The sequence below is a fragment of the Somniosus microcephalus genome, chromosome 11 (genome assembly GCF_052327205.1).
Source record: "Somniosus microcephalus isolate GS21.2 chromosome 11, FLI_Smic_1.0, whole genome shotgun sequence".
NCBI classification, from domain to species: domain Eukaryota; kingdom Metazoa; phylum Chordata; class Chondrichthyes; order Squaliformes; family Somniosidae; genus Somniosus; species Somniosus microcephalus.
The window spans coordinates 55,634,083-55,648,893 of record NC_140997.1 but is presented as its reverse complement, the minus strand read 5'-3'; the positions used below and the strand labels follow the sequence as shown (position 1 = coordinate 55,648,893).

Below are 14,811 nucleotides of genomic sequence, written 5' to 3'. Positions count from 1 at the left end.
CTGCCAATGCACCAAAGTGTGCATGCCCATCACCCTTCTTCTGTCAGCTGCCCCATCAAAGTCCTCATCTGAGTCCTCTGCAGCAGAACGCGTGTGCGAACTCGCCCCGCTGGCACCTGCGCTACCCTTGCGCGTGCCCGGTGACTCACCACGTGCAGATCTTGCCTCTATACTACTCTCTAAAGTACGCCCAGTGCCAATTTCTGAGCTGGTGCCTGCAAGTGTCTGATCAAGTGACTGTGTCTCTTCCCCATCAATCTCCTCTTGCTCTTCCTGCACTGGCTGGTCAGGTTGGAGTTCTTGGGTATCTGAAAGTAGAAAGGCACAAGGGTCAGTTTGTGGTGAGGGGGGTGGTGGGGCCAGGGGGTGAAAGCAAGATGTGCATGCTTACACTATCAGCAGCTTGTAAGTGAGACGAGATTGTGGGATGAGGGGGAAGTGGGATGTGAGAAGAAGGATTAGATAATAGCATACCGTCATCATCAATGGTTTCAGCCTCGCCGATTGCCACGGCCCCTCTAATAATGTCAAGCATGGTCTCCTCCAGCTGGGCCAGGATATGCAGGCTTGTCCGACCCCCGCCGGTTAGCTGCTGCTGATGGCAGTTATGAGCCACCTTGGCCTGCAAGAGAAGGGGAAGTGTGGCAGTGAGTGTGGGTGCAACGTGTTTGGGTGATATGCCTGTCACGGTTGAATAGCTGGCAGTGTGTGCAAGGTGTGAGGCTTGAAGCAGTGGTAAGTGTGTGAGGGTGGGGTGAAGCTATGAATATGAGGTATGAGTCGAGATTGTTGGTAGTTGAGTGATGGAGGTGTGGTGCATTGAGCAGTGTGTGAGGTGAGTGGTGCAGTTGGTGGGAGACGGCTTTTAAAGATGCGTGTGAGGTCATTGAACTTCTTTTGGCACTGGATCCAGGTCCTCGGGGAAAGATTGCTGGCAGTGACCGCTTTGGCGATCTGCTCCCACTGCCTTCTGACTGAGTCTGGAGGGTCTCCTGGACCCCTGTGGGTAGAGGGCCTGTCGCCTCGTTTCGACCCCCTGCACTAAGGGCTCTAGTGCTGTGCCGGAGAACCTTGGTGCCCTTTCTCTGCCCTGTTGAGCCATTGGTCACACACAGTTGCCTTGACAACCACTTTTAGCTGCTGCTGAATGCAGAATGCACCTCACCTTTAAGAGGTGCAGACGGCCTTTAAAAGTGGAGGCTAGTTTTAAATAGAGCGAGCCTTGCATGAACATCGGCCCTCCTGCTGAACACTCAGCAGCGCACTCAGCGCTGGGCTGCACCCATCAATCATGGTAATTAGCAGGCAGCACGAAGGCCGTGTGCTGCCTGCATTACTTTCAATGGGCGTGGGCCGCGATCGCACATCACGATCTCCCGCGCCCATTTTTGTGCCTAATCGAATTTTTAGCCCTGTGTCTTTCAATTTTTTTTTCACATATAGCGTCATGAATGAAGATCGTTACTAAGTGATAAAGGCCCCGAAAATCTGCAGGCTGGTGCTTCTCGCATTAAGTGATGAGAAGCACCCACCCCAACCTCTGCCGCTGACCCTGCTCAAGTTCATAGGATCAGGGGGAGGTCCCATGATTTGCATGCCTTCAGTGGGCTGGACATGCCTCCACCAAAGTGGCCAGAAAGTCTAGCAGAGGGCTACTTGGGTTGGGGGCTGGGAGGGTCGCCAGGAAGAAAACCTAAACAGCCCTTGTGGTGCCTGTGCAAAGGATGCCACCATAAAAGCTGAAAAAAAAAATGACTTGGCCCATTCTTCAGGAGCCCAGGAAATAATCCCAGCCTGGATCCGCTCGTGGGCCCCACAATTGTTAGTTTTTAGGGGGCAAAATCTATGCAAATACTTGAAGTAAGACTTTCCTTGTACCATAGGACGTGTTTATAGCAGGGACTTCACACCTTCACCAACATCATAGTCTGTCAAGCTCAACTAACACTAGCCTACTTTTCAAAATCCTAATGGGTTGGTTAATGTCTTCCATTTGTGTTTATTGATGGTGAATATTTGCACTACTAACGAAAATAAACTAACAACATTGCAGAACACCCATTGTCAGCTCACCGAGTTATAATTTAGGTGCAATCATCTGTGAGCTGTTTTATTTCAACATAAGACAATGTTATACTACATCATGGGGCAAATTAGGAATATCTGTCTAGGTAGCAGCCACACAGATTACAACACAACCATATCTTTGAAACTTTCCAAAATCATTATTACAAATCATGCCCTTAAGGTGTCCCTGCGCACATTTCTGCAAGACCTTTTTAAAGGGGAAATATTAAGAATGGGTATTGAACTTTGTCGCTGTCAAGATGAGAGCACGTGGACATCATTGTATGGTCTTGGGAAAGAAGCCCGTTGCACTTTGCTGGTGCTGGGGCTCAATACATTGGACTATGGTTGATTTAGGATGAAGGAGACCCTGTAATGTTCAGTAAAAGTCCTACTTGAAGGTCGTTAATATATTTAAGGTTTTTCTCAGGGGAGTAATGGCCTTTCTGCCTGGTGTGGTTTTATTGTGGGTCAATTAGTTAAATTAAGGCTCGGGGAGGACTTTGCTAAGCAACTGTGTCTGGTTGAATCAGATTAGCTGGAAGTTTTGATCCCACTAAGATTTTGATGAGGAATTTTATAGTTATATTTGGCTTTTTCATAGACTTTCCATTTTCACCTTTTATGTCCTTTCCTTTTAACTAAAACTTACTCCTTGTATTATCTTTTGGTGAGGGGAGCATGCGAGAAGGCTGCCAAACTTCACCCCAGCTCTTGCTAATGGTGCTAATTTATTCTTTCACTGGAAGGGAACTTACCAGAGTTAGGATACAGGCTCTTAATTATTGCCATCATTACTACTGAAGACTTGGAATATTGTTAGACTTGTACAAGGCCATGTAGTATTACAGTAAGTGAGTGCAATACATTAATTCCACAGTGCATTGCCTTGCTGATATATTTTTTGTACATCTTCGGAGGACTCACTGTTACTGTGTCTGGCAACCTCCTGCAAATCTCATCTATATCAGGGAAATTCCACAAAATGTTTGATTATGAGAAACAATGGGGGTAATTTTCGCCTTCATCGCTTGGGAGGTAAACTGATCGAATGAATTACCCGCCCGTTATAGAACCTGCCCGGAAATGGTAATGAAAATTGGGCAGGTTCCATAATGGAAGGGTGATCAACTCCTCCAGTTTACTGTCCCAGGTAAAATGACCCCTTTAATTTTTTTAAATGACAGCAGTGCAGATCAGCTGGGTGATTTAATTTTGTATTGGGTTTGTACCCAATGTCCTTTACCATTGATGTATTAGGACACAGGCTTGGACCCATGATTCCCATCACAGCGAGTTCCCCATCTTTGTCAGGTAGCGAATAGAGGCTGGGCACTTCCCTGTGGACAGGAAGTCAAATGACAAGTTACCCAGAGATTGTTTTGCACAATGGACCTGACTGCAATTTTAACAGGCCTAAATGGGGAAGGCTTTCTCACCAGGTGGGAAAAAGCCAAATAAAGGTAAGTTTTCTTTCCTTTGTGGGGCCCGGAGAGCTCTTCTGGACCCCACAATGATACCTTAGGCCTTCCCTGGCCTGGACACCTCATTCCCCCCACCCCCCCCCCCCCCAACCCCCACCACTTTCATGAATGTGAGACCCCCGCCAGATGGCCCTGGAAGTCGATCCCACCATCTACCTTGTGTCGGCGGACAACTCCAGGCCATGTGATTTTCCACCACTTCCTGTCCGTGCTGGGTGTTAAGTTGACCAGCAGGTTTTAAATGAGGCCTAGGAGTTAAAATAGCTTGTGCCTCATTTGTGGAGCAGTGGATGAGTTTCCAACTCACCTCATTACTCACCCGCCCAGAAACCCAGAGTTTAAATCCGAGCCTTTAATTTTACAGTGGGTGCTACAAATGCGCAGTTCCTATTTGTTTAATTTCCACAGGTGAAGAGAGTTTGTCGTGGTTTGAGAACATGATATTGGGCTGGATTTTGTGGTAGAAATAACGGTGAGCTTAACAGCGCTCACCGTTATTTATGTGGAAATCGGACAGCAACTTCTAGCGACGACACACATGCAGTTAAACGCAGAAATCCGGAAGTTGCTGTTCATGATGCAATGTTCCTCCATAAGCTTCCCGAAAATGGCATCTTGCCGTCTGACTCACCATTCAATACATTGAACAGCATGAAGTTGCTGTACTTACCTCACAGATACAGACTAAACTCACCAGAAAAAGTTAGGGTTTGTCCATTTCAGTGTAAGTACCTTTTTAACGGTGTGATAAGTCTTAATTACTGCCAAACAACCTCTCTGGCACTGAAAATTAACTTTTACAAGTGTGGAACCTCATTCCTTCAGATTTTAATTATTGTTGGGAGATTTTTTAAAAATTGAAATAATATTTTTGAAATTCTTTCATTCTGTCCCTTTTATCTCTCTCTCGTAATTCCATCTAACATTCCCTCTCTTTATTTTGCTTTCTGTACCTGATTTGACATTGAATTCAATATTCCAACTGACACTTCCTGGTTCAGACGCTAAGAATTCTTCCATCTGATTGGTTAATGAGATACATATTTGCTTTCCCTGTTCTCACAGGTTCCAGATGCTGTAGAGGGCGCTGCGCTTTTTGAATGGTTGGCTGGCAGGAGCTTGCAGTACAAAAGCCCATAGACAGTCTGTGTGCAAGTGTAATGAACGGCTGGCACCGTTCAGGGCAAAATCCGGCCCAATGCTGTTCTAACATGTTTGCAGTGCAACTGAAGTATTACATGTCCAGCTGACAGACTGGGTACTTCAGAAATGTTGCTGTTGAAATGGTCAGATGAGTTTTAAGATGAAATGTCACAGAGACTGAACCAAAAGCAAAATACGGCGAATGCTGGAAACCTGTAATAAAAGCAGAAAATGCTGGAAACACTCAGCGGGACAGGCAGCATCTATGGGGAGAGAAACAGAGTTAACGTTTCAGGTCGATGACCTTTCATCTTTTGTCACAGAGACTGTGTGCTTTATGGAAAACTTTTGTGTGGGTGTAGCGAGGCTGAAGATGCATCTATTGAAAAGATTTGGGGCTTTCAGAACACAAAAGAAATACAATTGTGGTCCAGGGTATGTTTAAACCTGCAGCCACGTGGATCGCCATTCTTTCTCACGCATTCAAATAACATTTTCTTCTACTTTAAACAGTGCAGTGACTGTGTTGCTTTTCCTCTTAGTGACTGTACATCAACTGCCCGACGGGAGCTGAAACGCGAACAGTACCGACAGGTGAGGGACCATGTCAGGAATGATGACGGCCGACTGCAGGCGTGTGGCTGGAGCCTCCCGGCAAAGTACAAACAGGTAGGAGCCCAAAACGGCACGACATATCTCTGTCTTACACACTTGTGCACCATTCTGGCTCGGAGACTGAAACATACTGGTCTAGAAATGATTGCTTGTGATACTAGAATGCAAACATTTAATGCATTTCATATGACATTCTGCTGTCTGGTACTTTAATAGAAGAGGATTCAAATCTCTTAAAATAGCTCTTAAAATGAATGTCCTGTGAACGTTTTGTGTCTGGTACTGGAACATTAGGAACAGGAGTAGGCCATTCATCCCCTCGGACCTGCTCGGGCATTCAATTAGATCATTATTGACCTGCACCTCAACTCCTCCTTCCTGCCTTTGCTCCATATGTGTTTATATGTATGTAGCCATAGATGCCTCTATCCCTATTGCAGCTCCATTCATGAATTGAAAGGGCTATCACCCCGTGAATGTCCAGGAGGTCTGCGACCATAGGAACAGAATCATACTCGTAAATGCTTGTTTCCCTGGAAGCTCCCATGATTCCTTCATCCTGTGACAGTCAACGGTGCCGTCATTATTTGATCAGCCAAGAAAGGCTTTTGGGGGACCAAGGATATGCCTTGCAGCCATAGTTCATGACACCATTGCGTTACCCACAGCCAAGACAATGTGGCCCATACTGCCACCAGAGTCATAATGGAGCACAAGTTTCACTGCTCGGACACATCAAGAGGCCACAGTATAGCCCACCCAACGCCTCCTAGATTACTACTGTTTGTTGTGTGCCCAGTTTAATCTATATAGAAAAGTGAGTGATGTTCTTGTTCTTAATCTAGTTGAGTCCTAATGGCAGCCAGGAAGACAATCGTATGAAGAATGTACCTATCCCAGTCTACTGCCGTCCGCTGGTCGCAAAGGATCCAACCATGAAGGTAACTGAGCTAAGAGCAAAGGAAGGTTACAATGATCAGAATTTAGTTGAAACTACTTCAGTGCTAACTTCTTAATGCCTGACATTTGCTTAGAAATTCTATGAAACAATGAGATTTGGCACTTTGACTTTTCAGTATGATTCTGGCCAGTTTTAACAGATACTATGCATTGTGTTTCTGCATTCATTACCTTTCCTTATTCTTTGGTCTCTGCTTCTCTATTTGTATCTCATTGATCTGTAAGAGTCAGCTAAGTGCAGTTAAGGGCTGAAAGTCCACAGGAGGGAATCATCTTGGCTTAAGTGCTGGGATGCTCCCGTCTGGGGAAACTCCACTGCTAATCCCGCCAAAGGTTGTAGGGTTGGCTTTAATTACTACGGAAATAGTTGGCACCTGCACCACTAGGGGTGTAGCTAGGTGCCCATCTTCCTCCAGATACCGCAAACTGGCACACTGTGCTGGGTCTGGGGGTTACCTGGACCGCCTTGGAAGTACAAAGTGGTGCCCCCTATGTAAAGGGGTGTTTTAAAAATGAAAAATAGTGCAAATCTTAAATCTTCAGGGTTCCAGGTCATGAGCCCTGCCTGGACCACCAGGTGGAACCCAAATTTGCTGCTCGGTGGCCTGTCCTCGTACCACCACCGATGGGAACTCCTGACATTGCGAGCCCCTGGCCTGGCCCAGACCCCTCTACACCACTGGTCTCGTGAGGGGGAGGTAAACACTCCACTCATTACAAGGCCTTTTTGAATCTCTGACGTAAGATAAAGACCAGACATATCCAGGCCCCAACCTAATTGTTGGTGTACTCCCAGCGAAAGGCTGCAGATTTTCGGCCTCAGTGTTTATTTGCCACATTACACTAATTAAATAAACAGACGGTTAGAAATTTTCTCAACTCGTCAAAAGTCACAGATTTTAAATAGTTTGTCGTACAATTGCATCCATTGTTCCTGCATGTTTAGAGGTACAAAATGTAGTATTGTGAACAAAATGAATATAAATGATAATACTTTTCAGCAACAGAGAGAGAATAATCTAACAACAATCACAGAATAAGCAGACTGTCCCAGCAGAGTAAAGGGCTGGTATTTATACTGAGCAAAAATAACCCAAAACCTAAGAAAATGTTAAACTAGCTGGCAGCTTTCCTTCTTCATCAGACTTCTCTGCAAAATGTTATTAAACAATTCTTTTTCTATACAATGTCTAAATGCAGGACTTTTTATAACAGACCTCCCCTCTTAACCCGAACGATGGGTATAGCTTTTCCCTCTATCAAGTTCACCGATTCTCTCTTGTTCCTGTTTTGTGTTCTCTCTCAAATATAAATGAATGAAAGTGATTCAGCCACACAGAATATATTACAAACATCCATGGGGATCCTCCGGGGAAGCACCAAAGAAAGGCCAGAATTTTTGTTTAAGAAAAGAAATCAAGATCAGCCCCTTTACACAGGGGACCGAGGGAAGATCCCCCGCCCACCCCCCCCCCCCACAAAGTCAGCTAAGCGCCGGATTTTTCTGCTTCATGGGGTTGGCGGGTGCCAGAGATGCTCCCGCAGTGCTGTGTGTGTCTGCCAAGCCCACGCTGACCCACAAATTTGGCCACGGTCAGCTGGAGTTCACCAGCAGTCGTACTCCCAGAGTGACCTGCAGGATCATGTCCTCTGGATTTTCAAGGCCACCATATATAAGCAGTACAAACTTTCAATGTAAAATTTCTCTTGCCTCACTTGAAGTCCTATTTCCAAAACAATCCTGTGAGATCTGCAGCCACCTTTTCTGAAGCGATGCTGAGAAGATTACAAATACATTTCTATACTGATGCTACAAGGCCGCATTCAGGTTTCTATACTAACCCTGTGAGCCTTGCTATGGTAAGTCTGAAAGGACAGGACTTTCTGCTGTCGTAACTTTGTGCTGCCTACAGTCTCATTCTATAGTAACTTTGAGAGGCCTATAGCCACATTATTCAGCAACCCTGTGAGACCTGCAGCTAGATGGTAAGGCCTGTTATCTTATTTTGTGCACCAGAGTAAAATATAAAACAAGATGATAATTGTTCAGTTTCTGCATAGAAAATGGGGGATTTGAAAGTGTCTCTGGCTCTATATATCTTATGCTAATCTTACTTTATAATATTAACAATCTATGAAAAATAGCTACGGATGAAGTTGAGCTAGACCTCAGAATTTAGCTAGAAGTTTGTACAGCATGAATAACATTTAGGCACTTCCTAAAGATAGAGAAAGATTTCCCCACCCAGCTAGCAATCTTCCGCAAAGCAATACAGATAATGCTCCAACTATGTTAGATCTACGAGCAGTTTGAAATGTAAAAGAAAGGAGAATGCAAGTCCTATCCCAACAACAGCTCCCTAGGTTGCTACTATCGTGAAACATACTCCAATCTGCTGTGTGCGGATCAAACCTTCATGAATGGCTTGAGGCCAGGAGAAATGAGCAGGTGATCCTTCAAATCACCTGTTGAGCAGCATTTAGTGGAACCTTTATAGGCATCAGAGTTTCCAATCTTTCTGGCACCCAATATACATTTGGAGATGGCTGCTCCAGTATTTCCCATGACTATTGTGTTTATATTTCTCACAGCTTTGGTGTGCAGCTGGTGTGGATTTGACTGGCTGGAAGCCGCAGCGGATAGATAACGGGAATACACTGGGCCGCTCGCGCAGTTGCGATCCCCTCACCTCTGACACCGAGAAGGATGGGAAAAATAGCAGCAGTCACAGCTCTCCCGATAAAAACAAGAAGGTAAATGAGATACAGCGCTGGTTAGGATAACAATTTAAAGATGCAAGTGGCAGATAAGAACACTGTGATTTGCACAAGGTGGCGTAAGAACACAGCACTGCATAAGTAACGGTAAGAACATGGTCCTTTGTCTGTGATGTTGGGTAAGAGCACAGCACTGAGTAATAACACATATTTGGGAAGAAACTTTTTACCTTCCACTTTGTTCCCAGGATGTGCAAGACCCACCAATATTAAGAGAGGGGCTTGGAAAAAATAGAGGGATTCATGCCCTTATTTTTTTTTTAAATCCATAAATCCATGTTTTGAATGCGCAGTGTCTCACATTTGCCTGTGGCATCTTTATTCCATCATTTACAAAGATGTCAGATGCACATTTTCCAGAATTAGTGCAAGGTTGCTGAAGGTGTCAACTGTGGCTCAGTTGGTAGCACTCTCGCCTCTGAGTCAGAAGGTTGTAGGTTCAAGTCTCACTCCAGAGACTTGAGCACATAATCCAGGTTGACATGCCAGTGCAGTACTGAGGGAGTGCTGCACTGTTGGAGGTGCCGCCTTTTGGATGAGACATTGGCCCCGATTTTCGGCTTGTGTGGGGAATGGTCGGATTTCCCCGAATGTGGGGTTTCTGACACGCACAAAAAAGTGTCAGCCAGCTCCACGCAATTTTCCCTCAAGTGGCCAATTAATTCCCAGCATGTGGGAAGCCTTGCTAATTGTCCAAATCGAGTCAGAAATCCCCACAGTATGATGTCATCATTCGTGGTGCTTTCAAGGTCCATAGCAAGCACTGCATCCTCTGAAGGCTTCCAAACGAACCATACAGGATGGCAGAGGAGCCTGCAGCAGCTGTGGCCAGTGCCAGACCCCGAGCTGCCTCCAAATTCGACGAGTCTTCACTGCAGGCATTATTGGATGGGGTTAGGGCCCACAGGGAGGTCCTCTTCCCTAGGTCAGGGAGGAAGAGGCCTCCCACTGAAGCCAATGCTGCATGGATGCAGGTGTCAGCAGATGCCAACTCACTGGGAGTCACCAGAAGAACTTTGGCATTACATCTCTATCTCCTTCCTTTACTCCCCCACAGGACCATCCAGAGCCCCCATCCTCATTATGGAGGAGGAAGAGGCTGTGCAGCCAGACTCCTCAGAGGAAGCTCCAACCTCTGAGGGCGCAGCGTCAGCAGAAGTAAGCGCACCCAGCACCAGCGCAGACACTCACACCTCGGGGGGAACTTCGGGACATAGAGTAGTGTTGTCACCTGGTGTTTCACAGCTCACAAGTGAGCCTCAGCAGATTCTGGAGACAGGGACAGCAGTGGAGAATCCTCGTCGGAGGGCGCAGGACTCTGCCAGCTCAGCTCAGCTGTGCTGCATGTCGACCCTCTGCCTCTGGGTCCATCCGCAAGAGAAGAGGTGATGGATCTCCATGCACAGATGCAGGAGTCTCTGGCAGGTTTTGTCTCCAGGGTCGGTGCGAGTGTGGAGCGAATGGAGGAGTCCATAGCGACCATGAGCAGAGCCTTTTTGGGGTCATTGGCGCATGAACGCATCACCATGGAAAGGTTGGCAACCTCCATGGAGGAGATAACTCGCCAGGGTACGGAAAACATGGTGAGTGCTCATAAGAGAATGACATCTCTTGAGAAGCGTTGGCCATCTGTTGAACAGAGAAACCAGATCTTCATGGAAGTCCTTCTGAGTAGGACTGCCAGTGCAGAAACGGGTCCCCATGGCCCCCTAAAGCGCAGCAAGGTGCTCTCAAGCCACTTCCAAGCGCTGGCCCCTTCTGGCCTGTGCAGCTTCAGGTGAGTGAGCAGCAGCCTGGTGCTCATCCTGCTGTTTCTGGTTCTGCTGCTGCCACCTCTGCTGCTGGAGATCCTGTAATGGCAAGAAGGGCAGGAAAAAAAGGTGTCCCATGCTTCTCGCAGATGCCTCCGCTGAGGAAGCGCCGAGCGAGGGTGGCGAGAGGAGCTTCCCGGGAGATCGCATTGGAGAAGTGTGTGAGGCTCCAACCTTCCAGAGCTGTGCCTAAGCCTTGAAGAAGTAGCCCCAAGCCTTCATCAACAAGGTCCTTCAACATACAAGTGCTGTCCCTTTAAATCGCAGCTTCTCCATTGACCTGCAGCTGACAGCTAGCAAGCCGGCAAGCTTTACGCCAGCTCTCAGCAGCGGGGTTCCCCGCAGGCGGGTTTCATGTGGGGAAAGCCCCAAAGTCGCAACGGCCCCGGAAAATCTACCTCAACGAGGTAATTATTGGTAATTAGTGTGCCGACGACCAGACCTGCCAGCGGCGGCCGGGACTGAAGCGGCGTGCGGGGAAACGGCGGTCCGAAAGTCGGACGGGGCGGGTAATCAGGTGGGGGGGGGGGGGGTCCCGACCCGCTTTTTTGCCAATTTTCGGCCCCCGGCCGCATGAAAAGCCGCCCGATGGCGGCCAGAAAATCGGGGCCATTAAATCAAGGCCCCATCTGCTCCCTCTGGTGGATGTAAAAGATTCTATAACACTATCCAAAGAAGAGCAGGGGGGGTTCTCCCTGGTGTCCTGATCAATATTTATCCCTCAACTAACACTTCCCAAAAAAATAATCTGATCATTATCACATTGCTGTTTGTGGGAGCTTGCTGTATGTATATTGGCTGCCGCGATTCCTACATTACAACAGTGACTACGCTTCAAAAGTATTTCATTGGCTGTAAAGCGCTTTGGGACATCATGAGGTTGTGACAGGCGCTGCGGAAATGCAAGTCTTTCTTTCTGAAAAAGAACGACAGTTGTAAGCGGAGCATGGAACATGCACAGCTGCATAGCTGACAGTTTATATTGATGCACCTGCAGGTTTAATAATGAGTGTCCAAATGTAAATGTTTGTTGTCAGTCTGTAGTTCATTTTAACCACAATCATTCCTCACTGAGTGCACCTGCTAGGTCAGTTTTTTGCTGACTTTCTTTGTGATTCCTTTCTTAAGGTCCACAGTGCAGAGGATGTCTCGAGCCGTGTGTGGATCTGCACTAGCACCCACTCCACCAGTAAAATTGTGATCATTGATGCCAACCAGCCTGGCACCATTATGGACCAGTTTATAGTGTGCAACGCTCATGTTCTGTGTATTACCAGCGTCCCAGGTGAGTGAACTCTAACCTTCAGGCAGCAATACTGAGTCTGTAGACTACAGTGACAAGTCTGCTCAGTCAGGACAGCTGGATTCAATAAAAAAAATTAGTGACATTATACAATATAATTCATTATGGTCTAGGTATAAGCAAAATACCTTCCTTATGGTTTCTCCTCTGCATTAGTTTTAACAAACCTGTAAACACATTTACAAACAAAGTATTTACGGCACTTCTCGTGGGGAATAGTTTTGGGCGAAGGCCTTTCCTGTGTACCCCTTACAGTTTGCTACAGAGCAGCAGCGTGGTATTCAGAGAGTTTGTGTGTCCTGTCAGCGGGGCAGTTGTGAATGGGACTGGAAAGTGAACCTAAAGTGGAGTAGAAAATAAATTAAATGATATCGTGGTTGCGGAATAGATCCAGCGTAAAGTACTGTCTTTTGATGGCCACTGTGGATGACCAGTCCTGTCCATACAGGTGGCCTTTGAGACCAATTGGCTGCATTAAAAGTTAAATCCCAAGAAGTTTTGTCAAACACTTGGGAGGCCTGGATTTTCCACTTCTGCGCTCCCGACATGCATCGGAAACAGAGATTAGAAATTCTGCACTCCCAGCTCCCAGTTATCTGACCAGGAGCACTGAAGCACAGAATGTGGGCTGTATGGCCTCACTGATACCGATTACATATTTTAAGAGTGAAATAAATCTAACCGCAGTTTTATTTCCTGTCATCAATTTTCAAAATAAACAGAAATTGTCATTGAGTTATTAAGCCCGATTTTACGATTGTGTACCTACCAGCGATGATGCCTCGCCTGGCTGACACATACGTCAGGAAATCCTGGGAATGTGGCCCAAAATTTGTCATCTACAATGGACAGAAAATTGGGGGAATTGTACCCGCGATTTCTGAGTATATGTGCGGCTGGCCGGGGTGGCTCCCTGCCAGGAGTGTGCCTCATAGTGTCGTGAAAACTTAACCCTGTTGATAATTTGCTCTTTGCTGGTGGATATTGGGGCTGCAGAGTTGTGTCTTGAGGTAGCTTTTGAGTGGGTAACTATATATTTCTGAGAAGCCCACCATTGAACTTGCCTTCACCCTGAAATAAGTGAGGACATCCTCAAGATATGGGCATCATGAGCATTTCCTCAATGCCTTGCCCGGGCATGCATAGTAAGAACATAGGAATTAGGAGCAGGAGTTAGCCATACGGCCCCTCGAGCCTGCTCCGCCATTCAATAAGATCATGGCTGACCTTCAACCTCAACTCCACTTTCCCGCCCAATCTCCATATCCCTTGATTCCGCTAGAGTCTGAAAAACCTCTATCTCAGCTTCGAATATACTCAATGACTCAGCATCCACAGCCCTCTGGGGCATAGAATTCCAAAGATTTACAACCATCTGAGTGACGAAATTCTCCTTAGTCTTAAATGGCTGACCCCTTATTCTGAGACTATGCCCCCTAGTTCTAGACTCTCCAGACAAGGGAAACAACCTCGCAGCATCTACCCTGTTAATCCCCGTCAGTATCTTATGTTTCAATGAGATCACCTCTCATTCTTCTAAACTACAGAGAGTATAGGCCCATTCTACACAATCTCTCATCATAGGTCAGCCCTCTCATCCCAGTGATCAACCTAGTGAACCTTTGTTGCACCGCCTCTAAGGCAAGTATGTCCTTCCTCAGATAAGGAGATCAGAACTGTGCACAGTACTCCAGTTGTGGTCTCACCAAGGCTCTGTACAATTGTAGTAAGACTTCCTTAATCTTATACTCCAACCCCCTTGCAATAAAGGCCAACATGCCATTTGCCTTCCTAATTGCTTGCTGTACCTACATGCTAACTTTGTGTTTCCTGTACGAGGACACCTAAATCTCTCTGAACACCAACATTTAATAGTTTCTCACCATTTAAAAAATATTCTGTCTTTCTATTCTTCCTGCCAAATTGAATAACCTCACATTCCCCCACCTTATACTCCATCTGCCACCTTACTGTCCACTCACTCAATCTATCTATATCCCTTTGCAGGCTCTTTGTGTTCTCCTCGCAGCTTACTTTTCCACCTAGCTTTGTATCATCAGCAAACTTGGATACATTGCACTCGGTCCCTTCGTCTAAGTCATTAATATAGATTATAAATAACTGAGGTCCAAGCACTGATCCTTGCGGCATCCCACTAGTTACAGCCTGCCAACCGGAAAATGACCCAGTTATCCCTAATCTCTGTTTTCTGTCTGTTAACCAATCCTCTATCCATGCTAATATATCACCCCAACCCCATGAGCCTTTATTTTGTGTAGCAACCTTTTATGTGGCACCTTATCTAATGCCTTTTAGAAATCCAAATATACTACATCCACTGGTTCCCCTTTATCTACCCTGCTAGTTACATCCTCAAAAAACTCTAATAAATTTGTTAAACACGATTTCACTTTCATAAAACCATGCTGACTCTGCCCAATCATATTATGATTTTTTAAGTGCCCCATTACCACTTCCTTAATGATGGATTCCAGCATTTTCCCGACGACTGATTTCAGGCTAAGTAGCCTGTAGTTCCCTGTTTTCTCTCTCCCACCTTTCTTGAATAGCGGGGTTACATTTGCTACCTTCCAATCTGTTGGGACCGTTCTAGCATCTAGGGAGTTTTGGAAGATCACAACCAATGCAA

The 14,811-nt window shown here is 46.2% G+C and overlaps 1 protein-coding gene across 2 annotated transcripts in view; it reads left to right on the top strand.

Moving 5' to 3' along the window:
* The window catches only part of mapk8ip3 (mitogen-activated protein kinase 8 interacting protein 3), a 263,435-nt gene that overhangs the window by 187,238 nt on the left and 61,386 nt on the right, over nucleotides 1–14,811 (top strand). The window contains exons 17-20 of one of the 2 annotated variants that reach the window (XM_086000700.1): nucleotides 5,213–5,363; nucleotides 6,155–6,250; nucleotides 8,862–9,023; nucleotides 11,987–12,143. In XM_086000700.1, coding sequence (XP_085856826.1) covers nucleotides 5,213–5,363; nucleotides 6,155–6,250; nucleotides 8,862–9,023; nucleotides 11,987–12,143 — 566 coding nt within the window. The remainder of the gene's footprint in view (nucleotides 1–5,212; nucleotides 5,364–6,154; nucleotides 6,251–8,861; nucleotides 9,024–11,986; nucleotides 12,144–14,811) is intronic. The other variant, XM_086000698.1, reaches the window with a different exon arrangement.